Consider the following 20,369-nt stretch of genomic DNA (forward strand, 5'->3'; position numbering starts at 1 on the left):
AAGATTTTACTTCTCCTTTAGCACAGAAGTTGTCTATAAGCACATTTTTTAAGCTTCTAAATTGGATACTAACATGGATTGTTATCCTTTTATTGTTAGTTGTTTACTTCATTGCCTTATAGACAGAATGTTGCTTGTGCATTCCTGCTTTTGCTATTTGTTAAAAGGTTTTCCTTGGGCCTCATTTATAGATGAATGTTATGAATAACAGTCTGTCTTTAATGGGAGAATTTATCCCACTCACATAGTTTTTGCTATTTGATATGTGTGGCCTCATTTTGGCCATCTTGTATTTATTTACCTTATTGTTTTCATCCCTCTTCTCTTGAGTTAGGGCCTATTTGAGACCTTTTAAATTCATCTATTAATCTAGTAATACAAGTGAAGTAAATCAATGTATTCTTCCATTGGTTATGCTTAAATCAAGATAGCAAATACAGCAATCTATCCAACATAACTGAGGGGCACCTAGGTGGCTTAGCTGGTTGAATGTGTCTGACGTTGGCTCATGCCATGTTATGGCTCGGCTTGTGGGTTCAGGTCCCATGTTGGGCTTTCCACTAACAGCATGGAGCCTGCTTTGCATTCTGTGTCTCCCCCTCACTCTGCTCCTTCCCTGCTCATGGTGTGCTCCCTCTCCTCTTCTCTCTCAAAAATAAACATTAAAAAAAAAAAGAAACGGGTGACTAGATGGCTTAGTCAGTTAAGCATCCGACTTCAGCTCAGGTCATGATCTTTTTTTCTTTATTTTTTTTTAATGTTTTTTATTTATTTCTGAGAGTGACATAGAGAGAGACAACATAAGCAGGGGAGGGTCAGAGAGAGAGGGAGACACAGAATCTGAAGCAGGCTCCAGGCTCTGAGCTAGCTGTCAGCACAGAGCCCAACGCGGGGCTGGAACCCACAAACCAGCCCTGAGACAAAGTCAGACGCTTAACCGACTGAGCCACCCAGGTGCCCCTATAAGATTGAAGTTCTTGAGCCCCACATTGGGATCAGCACTGATAGTGGGGATCCTCTCTCTCTCCCTTTCTGTGCCCCACCCCAACCTGCAAACGCATGCCCGCTTTCTCTCTCTCTCAAAATAAATAAACTTAATCGGGGCGCCTGGGTGGCTCCGTCAGCAAGCAACTGACTTCGGCTCAGGTCACAATCTCGCAGTTTGTGGGTTCAAGCCCTGCATCAGGCTAAATGCTGACAGCTCAGAGCCTGGAGCCTGCTTCGGATTCTATGTCTCCCTCTCTCTCTGCCCCTCCCCTGCTCGTGCTCTGTCTCTGTCTCTCAAAAAATGAATAAACATTAAAAATCTTTTAAATAAATAAACTTAAGGGCATGTGGGTACTTCAGTCAGTTAAGCGTCTTGACTTTGGCTCAGGTCATGAACTCACGGTTTATAAGTTCAAACCCCACAACTGGCTCTGTGCTGAGAGCTCGAGGTCTGAAGCCTGCTTCTGATTCTGTGTCTCCCTCTCTCTCTGCCCTTCCCTTACTCATGACCTCTCTCTCTCTCAAAAATAAACATAAGAAATTTAAAAATAAACTTAAAAAAAAGAAATATAACTGAACAATACCAATAATCTTCCCCTTCCCTCAAAAAAGACTTGTATTTCCATACTCTGTGCTTTTAAAGTATATTTATTTGAGAGAGGGAGCAGGCAAGCAAGGGAGGGGCAGAGAGAGAGAGGGAGAGAATCCCAAGGAGGCTCTGCACCGTCAGAGCAGAGCCAGATGCAGGGCTCAAACTCATGAACCCTGAGATCATGACCTGAGCGGAAACCAAGAATCATTCTCTTAACTGACTGAGCCACCCAGGTGCCCCACTCCCTCATGTCTAATGATCTGATAATACAAACCTAGATATTTATTAGTTAGATATTTTTGTATACTAAAAAATGCCTTTATTGGATCGTTCATAATGTTATTGAATTCTCAACTTTAAATAATTTGCTCTTCTAATAATCCTCATTTTTTATTGGTAACTTTTTTTAAATGTTTATTTATTTTGAAAGGGCATGTGCAGATATGCACAAGTGGGGGAGAGGCAGAGAGAAAGGGAGAGAAAGAATCGCAAGCTGGTTCTATACTATCAGAGCAGAGCCTAACCTGGGACTTGATCTCTAAAACCATGAGATCATGACCTGAGCCAAAAGCGTGAGATCAGCCGCTTAGTCAAGAGCACTTGGTCACCTTTTTTTTTTTTTTTAACTTTTTAAAAACTTTACAGGATCCTTAGTTTTCCTTTGGTGTTCTGAAATGAAGTATCAGTGATTTTTTTTTTTCATTCAACTTGAAGACTGTCCTTTAATTCTGGGGAAATATACTTCTTTTTAATAATTGCTCCTTTTCATTTGTTTTCTTACCTTTCATTTTTTTAAATTTTCAATGTTTATTATTTATGGAGAGAGAGAGCGAGTGAGAGCATGCAACAAGGGCAGAGAGAGAGGAGAGAAAGGAGAGAGAGAATCCAGAGCAGGCTCTCGTGCTGACAGCACGTGGGGCTCCATCCCAGGAACCATGAGATGATAACCTGAGCTGAAATCAAGAGTTGGATGCTCAACGGACTAAGACACCCAGGTGTCCCCTTTCATTTATTTTTATTATTTGAATCCATCTGTGTCTTTATCATTCAGTCCTTCTAGTTATTCTTTTATTTCAACAGGCATTTTTAACTTCCCAAAAACACTTATTCTAATTATTCATTTATAACTGTATATGTTACGTAGGATCAATATGTATATGCATAAATATATATGTATGTAAAAATTCACACAGGAATGTCTATAAATTTTGATTTTTCATAAATGTTTCAAAACTGGGGTTAAAACTTACATACTCATATTGTTATTTAGTTCAACTATACATTGTGCCATCTGCCTATGTTGATATATGTACATCTATTTTCATTTGAATGGCTGAAAGGCATTCTAGAATATGTGCAGTAAACAAAGTTTGTTTAGTTCCCTACTGCTGGACACTTAGGGATCTCTTACTTTTTGCTATTACAAAGGCACATTTCCTTGAGTACTTGTCTATGATTAGTATCCACTAATGAAAATACTGAGTTTTAATTTTGCTTGGTATTCCCAAGTTCTCCCTTAAATTTCAGGACAAGACAGTATCAATCTTAGATGAGTCTAATTTTAACTTTTTTATTATTTGAAGCTTTAATCTCTAATTTTTGGAATTAAGAAAAAATTAAGAATTTTTTTTTAAGTAACCTCTATGCCCAACATGAGGCCTGAACTCACACTGCCAAATCAGGAATCACATGCTCTACCAACTGCGTCAGAATTTTTTTAAATCTGTACATACCAAGTAACTTCCATGTTCTCAGCATTATGGTGAATGTTAGCGCATATATTAAGTCAACAAGAGACATAGTTTTTGTTCTATGATACTCAGTTTACTGCAGTGATTCTTCAACAGGGACTAGTCTACAACCTAAGAAGTCCTTTGGAAAGGGTGAGTTAGGGGAGAGGGGGGGACCACAACAGGAGTTGTAATAATGTTTTATATGTAATAGAATGTTAGGGGCGCCTGGGTGGCTCAGTCGTTTAAGCATCCCACTTCGTCTCAGGTCATGATCTCATGGTTCATGGGTTCCAGCCCCGCATCGGGCTCTGTGCTGACAGCTAGCTCAGAGCCTGGAGCCTGTCTTCAGATTCTGTGTTTCCCTCTCTCTCTGACCCTCCCCTGCTCACGCTGTCTCTATCTCTCTCTCAAAAATAAATTAAACAAAACAAAACAAAAGTACATGGAAGCCAATGAAAATAACACCACAGCCCAAAACTTCTGGGACGCGGCAAAGGTGGCTGTAAGTGGGAAGTATACATATAGCCATCCAGGTCTTCCTAAAGAAGGAAGAAAAGTCTCAGATACACAACCTAATCTTAACCTTAAAGAGCTGGAAAAAGAACAGCAAATAAAACTCAAAACCAGCAGAAGACAGGAAATAATAAAGATTAGAGCAGAAATCAAGGCTATTGAAACCAAAAAAAAAAAAACAACAAAACAACCCAGTAGAACAGATCAATGAAACTCAAAGCTGGTTCTTTGAAAGAATTAACAAAACTGATACACCACTAGCAAGTTTGATCAAAAAGAGAAATGAAAGGACCCAAATAAATAAAATCAAGAATGAAAGAGGAAAGATCACAACCAAAAGAGGAGAAATAAAAACAAATATAAGAGAATGTTATGAGCAATTACATGCCAATAAAATGGGCAATCTGGAAGAAATGTACAAATTCCTAGAAACATATAAACTACCAAAACTGAAACAGGAAGAAATAGAAAATTTGAACAGACCTATAATCAGTAAAGAAATTGAATTAGTTATCAAGAATCTGCCAAAAAACAAGAGTCCAGGGCCAGATGGCTTTCCAGGGTAATTCTACCAAACATTTAAGGAAGAGTTAACACCTATCCTCTTGAAGCTGTTCCAAAAAATAGAAATGGAAGGAAAACTTCTAAACTCTTCCTATGAAACCACCATTATCTTGATTCCAAAACCAGACAAAGACCCCACTAAAAAGAATTATAGACCGATTTCCCTGATAAACATGGATGCAAAAATCCTCAACAAGATGTTTGCCAACTGGATCCAATAATACATTAAAAAAAATTATTCACTATGACCAAGTGGGATTTATACCTGAGATGCAGGGCTGGTTCAATATCTGCAAAACAATCAGTGCTTCATCACATCAATAAAAGAAAGGACAAGAACAAGATCCTCTCAATAGATGCAGAGAAAGCATTTGACAAAATACAGCATACTTTCTTGATAAATACCCTCAAGAAAGTAGGGATAGAAGGATCATACTTCAAGATCATAAAAGCCATATATGAAAGACCCAACACTAATATCATCCTCATTGGGAAAAACTGAGAGCTCTCTCCCTAAGATCAGGAACAAGACAGGGATGTCCATTCTCTCCACTGTTATTCAACACAGTTGAAGTCTTAGCCTCAGCAAACAACACAAATAAAAGGCATCCAAATCAGTCAGGAGGAGGTCAAACTCACTCTTCACAGACAACATGCTACTCTATATGGAAAACCCAAAAGGTTCCACCAAAAAACTGCTAGAACAGATCCATGAATTCAGCAAAGTTGCAGGATATAAAATCAGTGCACAGAAATCAGTGGCATTCCAAGAATGAAGCAACAGAAAGAAAAATCACAGAATCGATCCCATTTACAACTGCACCAAAAACCATAAAATACCTAGGAATAAATCTAACCAAAGAGGTGGAAAATCTATACACTGAAAACTATAGAAAGCTTATGAAAGAAACTGAAGACACAAAAAAAGGAAAAAATATTCCATGCTCCTGGATAGGAAGAACAAATATTGTTAAAATGTCAATACTACCCTAAGCAATCTATCTACATAGTCAATGCAATCCCTATCAAAATAACACCAGCATTCTTCACAGAGCTAGAACAACCCTAATATGTGTATGGAACCAGAAAAGACCCCGAACAGCCAAAGCAATCTTGAAAAAGAAAACCAAAGCTGGAGGCATCACATTCCCGGACTACAATCATCAAGACAGTGTGGTACTGGCACAAAAACAGACACTCAGATCAATGGAACAGAATAGAGAACCCAGAAATGGACCCACAAATGTATGGCCAACTCATCTTTGACAAAGCGGAAAAGAATATCCAATGGAGGGACCCCTGGGTGGCTCAGTTGGTTAAGTGTTTGACTTCAACTCAGGTCATGATCTCACGGTTCGTGGGTTCAAGCCCCACGTCGGGCTCTGTGCTGACAGCTAGCTCAGAGACTGAAGCCTGCTTCAGATTCTGTATCTCCCTCTCTCTCTGACCCTCCCCTGCTCACTCTGTGTCTCTCTCTCTCTCAGAAATAAATAAAAAACATTAAAAAAAAAAAAAGAATATCCAATGGAATAGACAGTCTCTTCAGCAAGTGGTGCTGGAAAAACTGGACAGCAACATGCAAAAAAATGAACCTGGACCACTTTCTTACACCATACACAAAAAAACCTCAAAATGGATGAAAGACCTAAATGTAAGACAGGAAGCCATCAAAATCCTCAAGGAGAAAGCAAAAGCCTCTTTGACCTTGGCCGTAGCAACTTCTTACTCAACAAGTCTCCAGAGGCAAGGGAAACAAAAGCAAAAATGAACTAATGAGACCTCATCAAAATAAAAGGTTTCTGCACAGCAAAGGAAACAATCAACAAAACTAAAAGGCAACTGACAGAATGGGAGAAGATATTTGCAAAATGACATATCAGATAAAGGGTTAGTATCTAAAATCTCTTAAGAACTTACCAAACTCAACACCTGAAAAACAAATAATCCAGTGAAGAAATGGGCAAAAGGCATGAATAGACACTTCTCTCAAGGAAGACATCCAGATGGCCAACCCACACATGAAAAAAGCTCAATATCACTCATCTCCAAGGAAATACAAATCAAAACCACACTGAGATACCACCTCACACCTGTCAGAATGGCTGACATTAACAACTCAGGCAGCAGCAGATATTGGCAAGGATGCGAAGAAAGAGGATCTCTTTTGTACTGCTGGTGGGAATGCAAACTGGTGCAGCCACTCTGGAAAACAGTATGGAAATTCCTCAAAAAATCAAAAATAGAAATGGGGCGCCTGGGTGGCTTAGTCGGTTAAGCTTCCGACTTTCGCTTAGGTCATGATCTCGCGGTTCGTGGGTTTGAGCCCCGCGTCGGGCTCTGTGCTGACTGCCAGCTCAGAGCCTGGAGCCTGTTTCGGAGTCTGTGACTCCTTCTCTCTCTGACCCTCTCCTGCTCACGCTGTCTCTCTCTCTCTCCTAGAAATAAATAAAAAAAAAACATTAAAAAAAAAGTTTAAAAAAAAAATCAAAAATAGAACTACCCTATGACCCAGCAATTGCACTACTAGGTATTTATCCAAGGGATACAGGTATGCTGTTTCAAAGGGGCACATGCACCCCAATGTTTATAGCAGCACTATCAACTTTTGGCTATCCACAATAGCCAAAGTATGGAAAGAGCCCAAATGTCTATCAATGGACGAATGGATAAAGAAGATGTGGGAGATATATATCTAGATATCTAGATATCTAGATATCTAGATATCGTGGAGTATTACTAAGCAATCAAAAAGAATGAAATCTTGCCATTTGCACCTACGTGGATGGAACTAGAGGGTATTATGCTAAGCCAAAATAGTCAATCAGAGAAAGACAAGTATCATATGACTTCTTTCATATGAGGACTTTAAGATACAAAACAGATGAACATAAGGGAAGGGAAGCAAAAATAATTTAAAAACAGGGAGGGGGACAAACATAACAATTCTTAAATATGGAAAACAGAGGGTTACTGGACGGGCTGTGGGAGGGGGGATGGGCTACATGCATAAGGGGCATCAAGGAATCTACTCCCGAAATCATTGTTGCACTAGAAAATTGGATGTAAATTTTAAAAATAAATTCAATAAAAAATAATTTAAAAAAAGGGAAACTAACGGTTCATTAAATACTTTTAGTAAACAGCCATAAGGTTTGATACTGATCTTAAACTGTCATCAAAATTACACTAAAACAGAAAATCTATTATGATCCTGTTCCAGTTAACTATTGCTGAGTTATGAATTACCCCAAAACTTAATGGCACAAAACAACAACTATTATATTTTGCTCACAAGTTCAGTGGGTAAGGAACTCAGACACAGCACAACAGTCTTGCTCTTGCTTCACAATGACGAGGGCCTGAACAGGAACTCAAGTGGGTGAAGCCAGATCAGCTGGTCGCTCCTTCAGTCACATGTCTGGCTCCTGGGCTCTCAGCGAGGGTTGTCAACCATGGCACCTATCTACGGCCTCTCTATGTGGGTTGGCCTTCTCACAGTACTGGTGGCTGACTTCCCAACAGGAGTATTCTGAGAGCAAACATTCCAAGGGAACCAGGCAGAAGCTGTATGGCCTTTTGTGACTTAACTTGGCCTTGGGAGTCACATGCCATTACAATGACCTAGACTCTATCTAACAATGGAAGGGATACTAAAGAATTTGGGGACCATATTTTAAAACCCTGGAGATTCTTTTCAGCCAACCAAGATGCTAAAACAAAACAAATGAAGGCCTGACTATTCTTCAGATCTATTCCCCTCGCTGCTGAATTTAAAGCCACAAATATTTGTGTCAACAAATATAATGACTAAGACACATGAAGCCTAAAAAAAATGATCAGGATCAGGTCCCCAACAGTAAAGAACTTAACAGTGAGCACTCAGAATGTACAAACTATGTGCTAAGACCAGAAAAGAAAGCTGGAAAGGACAATACAGATATATTCAAAACAATCGATTTCAGTACTTTATCAGTTGTTACTACTGGTTACAAATCTTTTAAAAAGAGGTGCCAATTCTTTTTATAAAAATCCTACTTAAGTCCAAAATTCCTATAAAATATAATAAACACTCTATATCTATTTAATAATTATAAATCATGTACTACATGAATCTTTAAAAAATAAGTTCCCAATATGCCCTTTGACACCAAAACATTTTATAAGAACATGACTCAGACCAGGATGTGATAAGAATTGAGTATAGAAGTCACGTCACCTTTTACCTATAAAAAATCATGACCTTATTGATTAATAAGATTACCACATCCTGGGGGAGCCAGGGTGGCTCAGTCAGTTAAGCGCCCGACTTTGGCTCGGGTCATGATCTCACGGTCCGTGGGTTCGAGCCCTGCGTCGGGCTCTGTGCTGACAGCTCAGGGCCTGAAGCCTGCTTCAGATTCTGTATCTATCTCCCTCTCTCTCTGCCCCTCCCTCACTCGTTCTCTGTCTCTCAAAATAAAATAAAGACATAAAAAAAAATTAAAAATAAAAGATTACCACATTCTGAAATGTCTCATTAATTAAAATTTTAAGAATGATGTCAAGGGGCACCTGTCTGGCTCAGCTGGAAGAGTATGCAACACTTGGCCTCAGAGTCATAGTTCAAGCCCCACACTGGGTGTAGAGATTACTAAAAAAAAAACAAAACAGTAATAAACTTAAAAGAAAAAAAGAATGTCAACACTACTTCCTGATTCTACTCAAACCAGTAACACAAAAAATGCCAGGAATTATCAACAACTTGGTAACAATATGAACATAACTTAAAGTAGACAGGATCAGCCTTTCTCTAGTTCTCTCCAAGAGCTCTGGTTTTATAATGTTGAGTTAGAATAAATAAATCTTCCCATCTTCTTTCCTTTCCTCCCTTCACAGAGCTCCAAGTGTATGCTTGTTGTAGTAGAAACATAGGAGCAAACAGAATGAGCATTCATCAGAAAATAACTATTTTCATTCACTAATTTCATTACTAGTGAAATAATGAATTAGTGAAATTAGTGAATTAGTGAAATTAGTGAAATAATTAGTGAAATAATTTCATTATTAATGAAAATAACTAATTTCATTCAAGGAAATTCTAAGCAAGGAAGAGAGCGATAAGTATAGTAAACACTGTACCTTTTGCCAAACAGGTTAAATAAAGAGGAAGGTGATTTAAAATTTAATTTCCTAAAGCTTTATATTTTAAGAATCACAATTTAAAAGTATATAGTATGTTGAGGCACCTGGCTGGCTCAGTGGGTTGAATGTCTGACTTCGGCTCAGGTCATTACCTCACAGTTTGTGAGCTGAGCCCCACATCGGACTCACTGCTGTCAGCACAAAGCCTACTTCAGATCCTCTGTCCTACCCACCCCCAGACGCTCCCTCACTCATGTTCTCGCTCTCTCAAAAATAAATAAAACATTAAAAAAAATTAGTGCTTTTAAAAAAAATATATAATAGGGGCGGCTGGGTGGCTTAGTCGGTTAAGCGTCCGACTTTTGCTTGGGTCATGATCTCGCAGTTCGTGGGTTCGAGCCCCGNATAAAATAAAATAAAATTGCATTTCTACTAGATTAAGAGAACCAACACTGCTTTTTAAAGTATGTACTCTGGCCTTTAGTGAAATTACCTTAGGAAAGAATTGGTAACAAGACTATAGTCTGAATTCTTTTCATCCTAAAAAATAAAAATACCACCATAAAACAGACAATCTGTTAAAAGTACATGGCAATCTAGATATAGCACCGCCAGCACTCAAAGAGAGTCTCTCCCCTATTGCTCCGACTGTGGTCACCAAGTCCATTTTTCAGTAAAAGGAACCGGGGCTCCAGACATGAGGTATGGGACAGGAAGTTTAAAAGATGAGCCTGGAACATCTTGTCATATCAGAGAGGCAAGTAACATAACAAAGGCTACAAAGATCATTTCAAAATGATTCAAGAACCATTTTCTTTGGAGGATAGATACCAGGAACCACCTCATTATTTTTGAAAACTGATAATAACTAAAAAAAGGAAAAAGCACCTCAAGTCTTTAATTTAACCTGCCTTTCCTACATCTGAACCTAAAGATTAACCTGATAGCTGACACAGGGAAAATTCTCTTCACAGAAATAGTCTACACCAATAAATGAGGGACGAGGGGCACCTGGGTGGCTCAGTCTTCTAAGCATTGGACTCCTGATTTTGGCTCAGGTCATGATCTCATGGTTCGTGGGATCGAGCCCCACACCAGGTTCTGTGCTGACAGCAGGGAGCCTACTTAGGATTCTCTCTCTCTGTCTATTCTCCCTGACCCTTCTCTGCTCTCTCTTTCTCTCAAAATAAATTATAAATAAATAAGTAAGTAAATAAATAAAATGAGGAGATGATAGAACTAAAAGCATAATTGTCACAACTTTAATGAATTAATCCAGGCAATCATCAATCAATGATTAATAACATTACAAAAAGATAGCTTAAAAATACTGAGCCTCACAGGCTCAGTCAACTCAGCATGTGACTCTTGATCTCAGGGTTATAAATTTCAGCCCCACACTAGGTGGCTGTTTTTATTTATGTTATAAAAGACATTAGTAGGAAATTTTGCTAACTCTAAGTCTACAGTGAGTACCATCATGCTCGGTTAGAAACGAAAATCTCCTTGTTTTTCAAGGAGATGTACACTGAAGTATCTTTAGGAATCAGGGGAAGTATGTCTTCAACTTGAATGGCTCAAAAAAACTAGTAAGAACATAGATATAATAGAGGAAAGAGTAAAATGTTAATATTTTGGAACCTACGTGAAGAATACATGGGGTTTCTTGGTAATGTTTTTAATAATTTCTCTATAAATCAAAAAATTATTTCAAAGTTAAGTGTCAAAAAAATTAGACACAGGAAACAATACATAATGGACCTCATGAGAGAAGTACACAATATTACCTCATGAAGCAATTTTGCATCCCTTACCCCACCTCTCCCTCCAAAATAACCATGTGGATTTAGATCCTCTAGAATCTGGAACTATTTGTCTACAGAAAAAACGTGGTAAAGGACACAACAAAGATGCAATAAACAAACTCCAGACCAAAGGAAACTCCTATATAGGTGAACAATCTGTTATCTTCAACAAAATAATAAGAGATAGAAAATATATGAATATCTACACAAAAATTTGTACATGAATGTTCACAACAGCATTATTCAAAATAACCAGAAAGTGAAACAATCTAAATTGCCTATCAATTGAAGAATAAACTAAATGTATATCCACCCAATGGAATATCACTCAGCTATAAAAGGAATGAAGTGGGGGTGCCTGAGTGGCTCAGTCAGTTAAGCATTCAACTTTGGTTCAGATCATCATCTCATGGTTTGTGAGTTCAAGCCAGAATCGTCAGATTCTCTTCAAATCCTGTCTCCTTCTCTCTCTGCCCCTCCCCCACTCTCTCTCTCAAAATAAATATTTATAGGGGAACCTGGGTGGCTCAGTCGGTTGAGGATGTGACTTCAGCTCAGGCCATGATCTTGTGATTCATGAGTTCAAGCCCCATATGGGGCTTGCTGCTATCAGCCTATGAGAGCTGAGCCTGCTTTGGAATCTCTCTGCCCCTCTCTCTACCCTTCCTCCACTTGCACTTTCCCAAAAATGAATGAATGAATGAATGAATGAATGAATGAATGAATGAATAGGAATTCAGGCAGTAACATGGAAAAAACTTGAAAACATTATGCTAAATTTTATTTTTTTTAATTTTTAATGTTTTTATTTATTTCTGAGAGAAAGAGAGAGAGAGCATGAGCAGAGGAGGGTCAGAGAGAAAGGGAGACACAGAATCCAAAACAGGCTCCAGGCTCTGAGCTAGCTGTCAGCACAGAGCCCGATGCAGGGCTCAAACCTACAAACCGTGAGATCATGACCTGAGCCGAAGTCAGACACTTAACCAACTGAGCCACACAGGCGCCCCAACATTATGCTAAATTTTAAAAGGCCAGACAAGAAGACACATTATCAGGGATACCTGGTTACTCTTGATCTTGAGGTCCTGAGTTCAAGCCTCTAGTAGGGTGTAGAGCTTACTTAAAAAAGGCAAAAAAACAAAACACCTACCCACACACATATTATATGATTCCATCATAGGAAATGGCCAGAACAGACCAATCTATAGAAACAGAAAGTGGATCAATGGCTGCCAGAGGCTGAAGAAGGGGTAATGGGAAGTAACTGATTTCCTTTAGGGATGATGTAAACATTCTGAAATTAGACAGTGGTAATAGTTTTACAGCTTTGTGAGTATACCAAAAGCCACTCAATTGTGTACTTCAAAAGAAGGGATTTTATGCTATGTGAATTATGTATCATTTTAAAATAATGAGTGAAGAAATTATAAAAGAAAAATCTGAAAACTAGATATCTGGTGATACTAATGTTTACAGAATCCCAAATGATCAAAGAACGATAAAATGAGTAGGCTAAAGATTAAGAACAAGGCTGGGGCACCTGAGTAGCTCAGTCGGTTAAGCCTCCAACTTCGGCTCAGGTCATGATCTCACGGTTTGTGGGTTCCAGCCCCGCATCGGGCTCTGTGCTGACTGCCAGCTCAGAGCCTGGAGCCTGTTTCAGATTCTGTATCTCCCTCTCTCTCTGACCCTGCCTTGTTCACGCTGTCTCTCTCTCTCACTCTCTCTCTCAAGAAATAAATAAAACATTAAAAATTTTTTTAAAAAAATTAAGAACAAGGTATTCACATAGGTGCTAAGTATCTCTCCCCAAATAACTTATTATATACAAAGGGACACCACCCTGACCAAGTCATCAAACCTACCACAATCGATATTAGGACAAACCCAATTACGTGTCTCCTAATATAATGCATAAAGAGGGATACAATAAGACTAATGTGGCATACCTACAAAAATTGCACAGCCTTCAAAAACATAAGAAAACACCCTGAATCTAATCATGAGGAAACATTAGACAAACACAAATTGAACAATGTTCTACAAAATAATGGGCCTGTTTTCTTGAAAAATGTTAAAGTTAAAAAACACAAAGAAAGACTGAGGAACTGGTTCCATATCAAGGAGACAGGGCAATAAAATACAATGTGTGAGTCTGGATTTTATTCTAAACAAAGAAAAACAGGGGCACCTAGATGGCTAAGTTGGTTCAGCATCTGACTCTTGGTTTCAGCTCAGGTCATGATCTCTCAGTTTGTGGGATCAAGACTTGCACTGGGCTCCACAATGACAGTGCAGAGCTTGCTTGGGATTCTCTCTCTGCCCCTCCCCTGCTCACGTACATCCTTTTTCTTTCTCAAAATAAATAAATAAACACTAAAAATAAATAAATAAGGGGCACCTGGGTGGCTCAGTCGGTTAAGTGTCCGGCTTCGGGTCAGCTCATGATCTCATGGTTCATGAGTTCAAGTCCCACATCTGCACCACCAGTGCAGAGCCTACTTGGGATTCTCTCTCTCTCTCTGCGCCTTCCCCACTTGCACTCTCCAGTGCGTGTGCATGCGCGTCCTCTCTCTCAAAATAAATGATTAAAATTTATAAATAAATATAAATAAACTAAGAAAAAATATACACAGTTATAAAGAACACCATTAGTACATAAAATATGATTGAGGACTACAAATACTGGTTTTGTGCGAATATTAGGTTTCCTGCATTGTTTACTATACTGTGGTTATGTAAAATAATCTCCTTGCATTTAGGAAAAACACACTGATGTCTCCAACTTACTCTCAAATGATTCCTTTTATACATATAAAAAGAATGATAAAGTCAATAGGGCAAAATGTTAATTGCTGAATCTGGGTATAGGCTATATGGGAGTTCCTTGTATGGTCCAGCACTGTATGCTTGAATGAGGCCATATCTTTTAGAAATATATACTAACGTATGTACAGATAAAAATAGTAAGCTTTCTCTGATGAGCTTCAAAATAAGGGAACAAGTAGGGGTCCAGATGAATTAATTGGTCATTTACTGAGAACTGTTAAAGCAAAGTAATGGAAACATTAGATGGACTACACACTTCTCTGTACTTTTGTATATCTGAAGTTTTCTGTAATAAAAAATTTTAGAGGAGTCCATAATGGAAAGTTTTTTAAGCAGAGAAATTGAGGCTCAGGAAAATTAAGCCCAGTTTTGAAATCTCCCAAATACATGATTTGCTTTCCATTAATCCTCCTATACAACCTCTTTATAAAGCAAGAACTATTCAGGCCATTTTATTCTCCCCACCTGAAATTTTGGTCAATACCAACAGAAATACAGTAAGATACTTCTAACTCCACCATACTTAAACATTTAGCTACCTTTAAGAATAAAGTCAATAAATAATAGAAGAAACAAGCAAATGTAGATAGAAGTAATCTACCCAATGACCTACAAATTGCTGAGAAGGTAGAAAAACCAACTGAGGGGCACCTGGGTGGCTTAGTCAGTTGAGCAGCCAACTTTGGCTAAGGTTATAACCTCACAGTTTGGGAGTCTGAGCCCCTCGTTGGGCTCATTGCTGTCAGTGCAGAGCCTGCTTGTGATCCTCTCTCTCCCTCTCTCTCTCCTCCTCCCCAGCTCACGCTCTCTCTTTCAAAAATAAATAGAACATTTAAAAAAAAAAGAGAGAGAAAAAGAAAAACCAACAGATATCGAAAAAAAAAATTTTTTTATGTTTACTTACTTTTCAGAAGGGGAGACGGAGGAAGGGGGAAAGGAGAAGGGACAGAGAGAGAGGAGAGAGGATTCGAAGCAGGCTATGCGCTGAGTGGAGAGAGCACCATGTGGAGCCTGAACTCACAAACCATGAGGTCATGACCTGAGCCAAAGTTGGGACGCTTAACTGAGCACCCAGGTAGCCCCTCTCTTAGATCTCTTAAACTTGACTTCTAAGAGTCAATACCAAGGGCCTATTCAATTCTGATTTTCTACATCTACTGAAAATAGCACCAAAATGTGGCCATGCTGAGACTCTCCAAGAACAGTTAGCAGAGACAGTGGCACCCGGGTGGCTCACTCATTCAAACGCCCGACTCTTAGTTTTGGGTTAGGTCACAATCTTGCAGTTGGTAAGATCAAGCCCCGAGTCAGGCTCTGTACTGACAGCAAATAGCCTGCTTGGGACTCTTCTCTCTCCCTCTCTCTCTGCCCCTCCCCTGCTCATTCTCTCTCTCTCTCAAAATAAACATTTAAAAAAATAATAAAAAGTAGTATTTTGGTCTCATACAGGAAGGACAAACAGGAATGCCCTGAATCTGCCAATATATAATTTGTAATTATAGAACAACTCACATCATAATAAACACTTTTTATACAAAAAAACATTAATTTAAAAACACTATGAACTACAACAGAAAATACAGTAGGAATTTAACTTATGAGACAACCAATCTGCCAGGCTAAACCAGCAACACAGTAGGTAAATAATTATCACACAGATACAGCATAAACCTGTGTACACAACTGCCTCCCCTACCCCACTACCAAAACACTTGAGAAGCTTCAGGATCCCCAGAACCAGAGCATTACAGATCACAGTGTCAAACTGAAAAAATTACAGACATATAATGGCCTAGACTCATATATTTTATAGGATGAAAATGGCTTTCAAAAGCTGTACTAGGGCACCTGGGTGGCTCAGTCACTTAAGCGTTCGACTCCTGGTTTTGGCTCAGGTCATGAACTCACGGTTCTGTGAGCTTGAGCCCATGTCAGGGTCCATGCTGACAGTGCAGAACCTGCTTAGGATTCTCACTCTCCTTCTCTCTGGTCCTCCTGCGTGCTGTCTCTCTCTCTCAAAATAAATAAATAAACTTAAAAATAAATAAAGTACTGTACTTATGTTTCACATCTTCTTTCTTAAAATTTAAGTCATTTTTCGTTTATGATTGTGTTTATTGTTTAAAAAAAATTTTTTTTAATGTTTTATCTATTTTTGAGACAGAGAAAGAGAGACAGCCTGAGCAGGGGAGAGTCAGAGAGAGAGGGAGATACAGAATCTGAAACAGGCTCCAGGCTCTGAGCTAGCTGTCAGCACAGAGCCCGATGCAGGGCTCGAACCCATGAACAGTGAGATCATGACCTAAGCCGAAGTCAGACACTTAACCGACTGAACCACCCAGGTGCCTCTGTGTTTATTGTTTTAAAAAATTAAAGGAGTGGAACACCTGGCTAACTCAGTTGGTAGAGCATGTGACTCTTGATCTTGGAGTTGTGAGCTCAAGCCCCAAGTTAGGTGTAGCAGTGACTTAAAAATAAAATCTTTTAAAAAAATTAAATAAAGGTAAGTTGAAAAGATTAAAAATAATAAGATAAAAAATAAAAGGAGCTAAAATATGCCAAAGCTATTCATTGGGGGGAAAACATACAATTAATCTACAAAGAAGGGCTCAGAGTTGCAACTGACATCACAATATCTAAATACCACTTTGCACTTCTCCGGCAAATCTTTTTACATACAAACCTAATATACTGTACATATGATAAATACTCAAAATTTTTAAAAATGTAAATATTATCCAGTTGTTTCAGAGGGGGGGAAAATCCCCTCCAAAATATCAATGAAGTATAAATTGCCTCATCCCCAAACCCTTACAAAACCACCAGTAAAAACTGAGGATGGCAAAACACTATGCTGACTATGCAAAAATCTACTTGCAGAGTTATTTCAGTGTATTGACTAATAAGCATATGATACAACCTAAGAAAATATATACTAAGACCAAGCACCACCCAAAAAATTACTCCCACCTAAACTAAGAGGAACACAAATGGAAAAGCAAAAAGGTTAAAAAAAAAAAGAAAAGGATTTTTCCTCCTATCATGGAAAACAAAAAACTTCAAACATTTTTTAATTAAAACAAGACAAATTAACTTACTAGCATGCTTGTCTGCAAGCATTATAAGCGTGTTGGAAATATCTCGCCGTCTATAAAAGCACACTACTTTTGCTTCCACGTTGCCAGTTGCGGTCTAAGAGATAAGAAAAATAAAAGTTATATGTACTGAAGAATAGACTCAAATAGTTTACAAAACTAAATATAACACAATGACAAGATCAATCTCATTTACACTGTGCCAACCACAACTACAGGACAATCAGAGAGCTAAAAAAAATTCCAACGAGGATGTGCAGCATTTGCAAAGGTTCCAAGTTAAACTGAAATGTCAAACACAGAGTAACTTACTGGCATCAATTAATTTAAAGTGATCACACTCCTTTCATGGCTAAAGCCAGATAGTTAAATCTGCTTCGCCCTGAGAAACTAATCCCCCAAAGTTTCAGAGCCAAACGTAAACTTATTTCAGACAGTAAAACATATCTCCTTCCAAACCCACTCCAGAAGCACAGACTACAAGTAAAATCATCCGGCCCTCTCCTAAATGCTCCCATGTTTCACTGATGATGAGACCCTGTAGGTGCGGGCAGTTGTCACACAGAATGGAGCAGATGACCTGGAAAAGCATTCTCCTGCCCTGGTTAAGCCTATGAATCTGTAATAGTCAATCTTCTCAGTAGTACTTAGTTGACTTTCACATATGAAAGTATAAAAAATATGAGTTATGAACTCTGAAGTTTTTATTTATTTTTGACTACAGTCCAGAATACAAACAATATTCAGTTAGGCTGTAATTTGCTGCAGCTGGGGCCCAGGTTCCTACTCTCCTAATCATTATGAATTCTGAGAACTTTCAAGGTCAGTCATTCACTACAAACTTCCTTGTAAAAACACATAGATTACAGTAAAATGATATTGTGATTTCCAATTTCAAACAAATTTGAGAACAGATTTTCAGAATTTCTCTGTGCTTACAGATATATTCAGACATAAAGAAATAAGAATATACATACGCTGCAGTATATCTGTCAATTTTATGAAGTTCAGCAGCAGTATTTTAGAGTGAGAATAGTCATGGAGAAATATTGCCCTTTGAATTGAACTCATATTAAATCCTAATCGAAGTGCTTCTATATTTCACAATATTGTGATCAAATACATCCTCCAGAAGTAATGATCCAGCAATCTAATAAATGAACAGGCCAATATTTCTTGTAAATAAAATCTATCAATGACTACAATTATAAGCTCTTTATCAGTTTTGCTTTAAGACAAAAGTACATTCAAAGCCCAATGCAAGTGTTTAAAGGCATAGTTTTTCAGCCTTTCTAGTGAATTCCTCCACTAGGAATACTATACAAAATATAACTCAAAACTGCTTGGGGTGGAGGAGCACAGTTCAAAATAAATGGTCTCACGGCACCTGAGTGGCTCAGTCAGTTTAGGATCTGACTTTGGCTTAGGTCATGATATCACGGTACGTGAGTTCCAACCCCACATCTCATCAGGTTCTCTGCTATCAGCGCAGAGCCCACTTCAGATCCTGTCTCCCTCTCTCTCTGCCCCTCCCCCACTCATTCTTCTTCTCTCTCTCTCAAATATAAAAAATAAACATTTAGGGGTGGCTCAGTGGCTTAGTCCATTGAGCATCTGACTTCAGCTCAGGTCATGATCTCGTGGCTGGTGAGTTCGAGCCCCACGTCGGGCACTGTGGTGACAGCTCAGAGCCTGGAGCCTGCCTGGGATTCTGTGTCTCTCCCCTCTCTGCCCCTTCCCCACTTATTCTCTCTCTCTCTTTCTCAAAAATAAACTTAAAAAAAGAAAATTTTAAAAATAATAATAACAAACATTTTTTTAAATAAAGGCTCTTCTGGACCATGCACACACTTGGCTATCAGGTAGTTTATTAACTACAGTATTCCTCTTCCCCTCCACAATGACTCACATACAACACACACACACACACACACACACACACACACACAACCTCAAACATTCCTCTAAAGTTGAGCTACTCAAACAGTGGTCCAACGCCCTGTCTACAATTGTTGCTGTGTAATGAAATGAGAACAGAGACTGAGAGTGTGTATTAGAGCACTTGACAGTTAATTTTAATCTATTGAACCTAATAATGAAAAATGAAGGCTTGTGGTTTTATAAGCCTATTTTTAAACTTCATTTTTCTACTATTTATTTTTATTTTATAAAAGTAGTCTGAGATAGTGAACATTCTTAAAAATCTTTCACCACAGGGGTGCCTGGGTGGTTCAATCAATTGGGCATCCAACTCTTGATCTCCACTCAGGTTCAGGCTCAGTGCTAAGAGTGCAGAGCCTGCTTGGGATTCTCATTCTCCGCCCCCCTCTCTCTCTCTCAAAATAGATACATAAATGTTAAAACAAAAAAATCTTTGGCCACAAATAGTTCGCCAAGCACTGTTCTAAAAACCTAGGTTAGGAGCGCCTGGCTAGCTCAGTCAGTAGAGCATGACTCTTGATCTCAGGGTTGTGAGTTCAAGCCCCACATTGGGTGTAGAGATTTTTTTTTTTAATGTTTTATTTATTTCTGAGAGAGAATGAGACAGCATGAGCAGGGGAGGGTCAGAGAGAGAGGGAGACAGAATCCGAAACAGGCTCCAGGCTCTGAGCTAGCTGTCAGCACAGAGCCCAACGTGGGGCTGGAACCCACGAACCGTGAGATCATGACCTGAGCCGAAGTCGGACGCTTAACCCACTGAGCCACCCAGGCGCCCCTAGAGATTACTTTAAAAACTTGAAGAAAAAAAATATTTAGTATATATAAAAGTCTGATTATTCTTTCAAGTCACCACATTTCTTCTGAGCCCTTCCTCTGTGCCCTCGCACTGAGCTAGGCTCCATGGATACACAGTGCCCACCCTCACGGAGCCTCCACTCCAGCGAGGATGTCTGTTCACATCATCTCATTTCCAACCCTCTAAAGCCCAGGTGGAATCATGTCCGTCACCTGATTAGAAACCTTCACCAGTTCCCTACAACTAAAGCATACGGTAAGATGTTCCTGACAATACTGACAGCCTTATTTTCCTTTACAACTTCCCTTCCCCTCCAGACTCTACTTCTCTCCCTCATGGAAGCAGAACAACCTGCTGGGGGAAGGCAGAAAAAGCCTCATGGAGGAGGAAACT

At 38.9% G+C, this 20,369-nt stretch overlaps 1 protein-coding gene across 1 annotated transcript in view; it reads right to left on the bottom strand.

Moving 5' to 3' along the window:
• The window catches only part of MTA3 (metastasis associated 1 family member 3), a 171,152-nt gene that overhangs the window by 144,432 nt on the left and 6,351 nt on the right, over positions 1 to 20,369 (bottom strand). Inside the window, exon 2 of the mRNA XM_077773462.1 lies at positions 17,243 to 17,336. Within this exon, the coding sequence (XP_077629588.1) occupies positions 17,243 to 17,264 (22 nt within the window). The 5' untranslated portion in view covers positions 17,265 to 17,336. The remainder of the gene's footprint in view (positions 1 to 17,242; positions 17,337 to 20,369) is intronic.

The sequence above is a fragment of the Crocuta crocuta genome, unplaced genomic scaffold (genome assembly GCF_008692635.1).
Source record: "Crocuta crocuta isolate KB4526 unplaced genomic scaffold, BGI_CrCroc_1.0 scaffold67, whole genome shotgun sequence".
Lineage (NCBI taxonomy): Eukaryota > Metazoa > Chordata > Mammalia > Carnivora > Hyaenidae > Crocuta > Crocuta crocuta.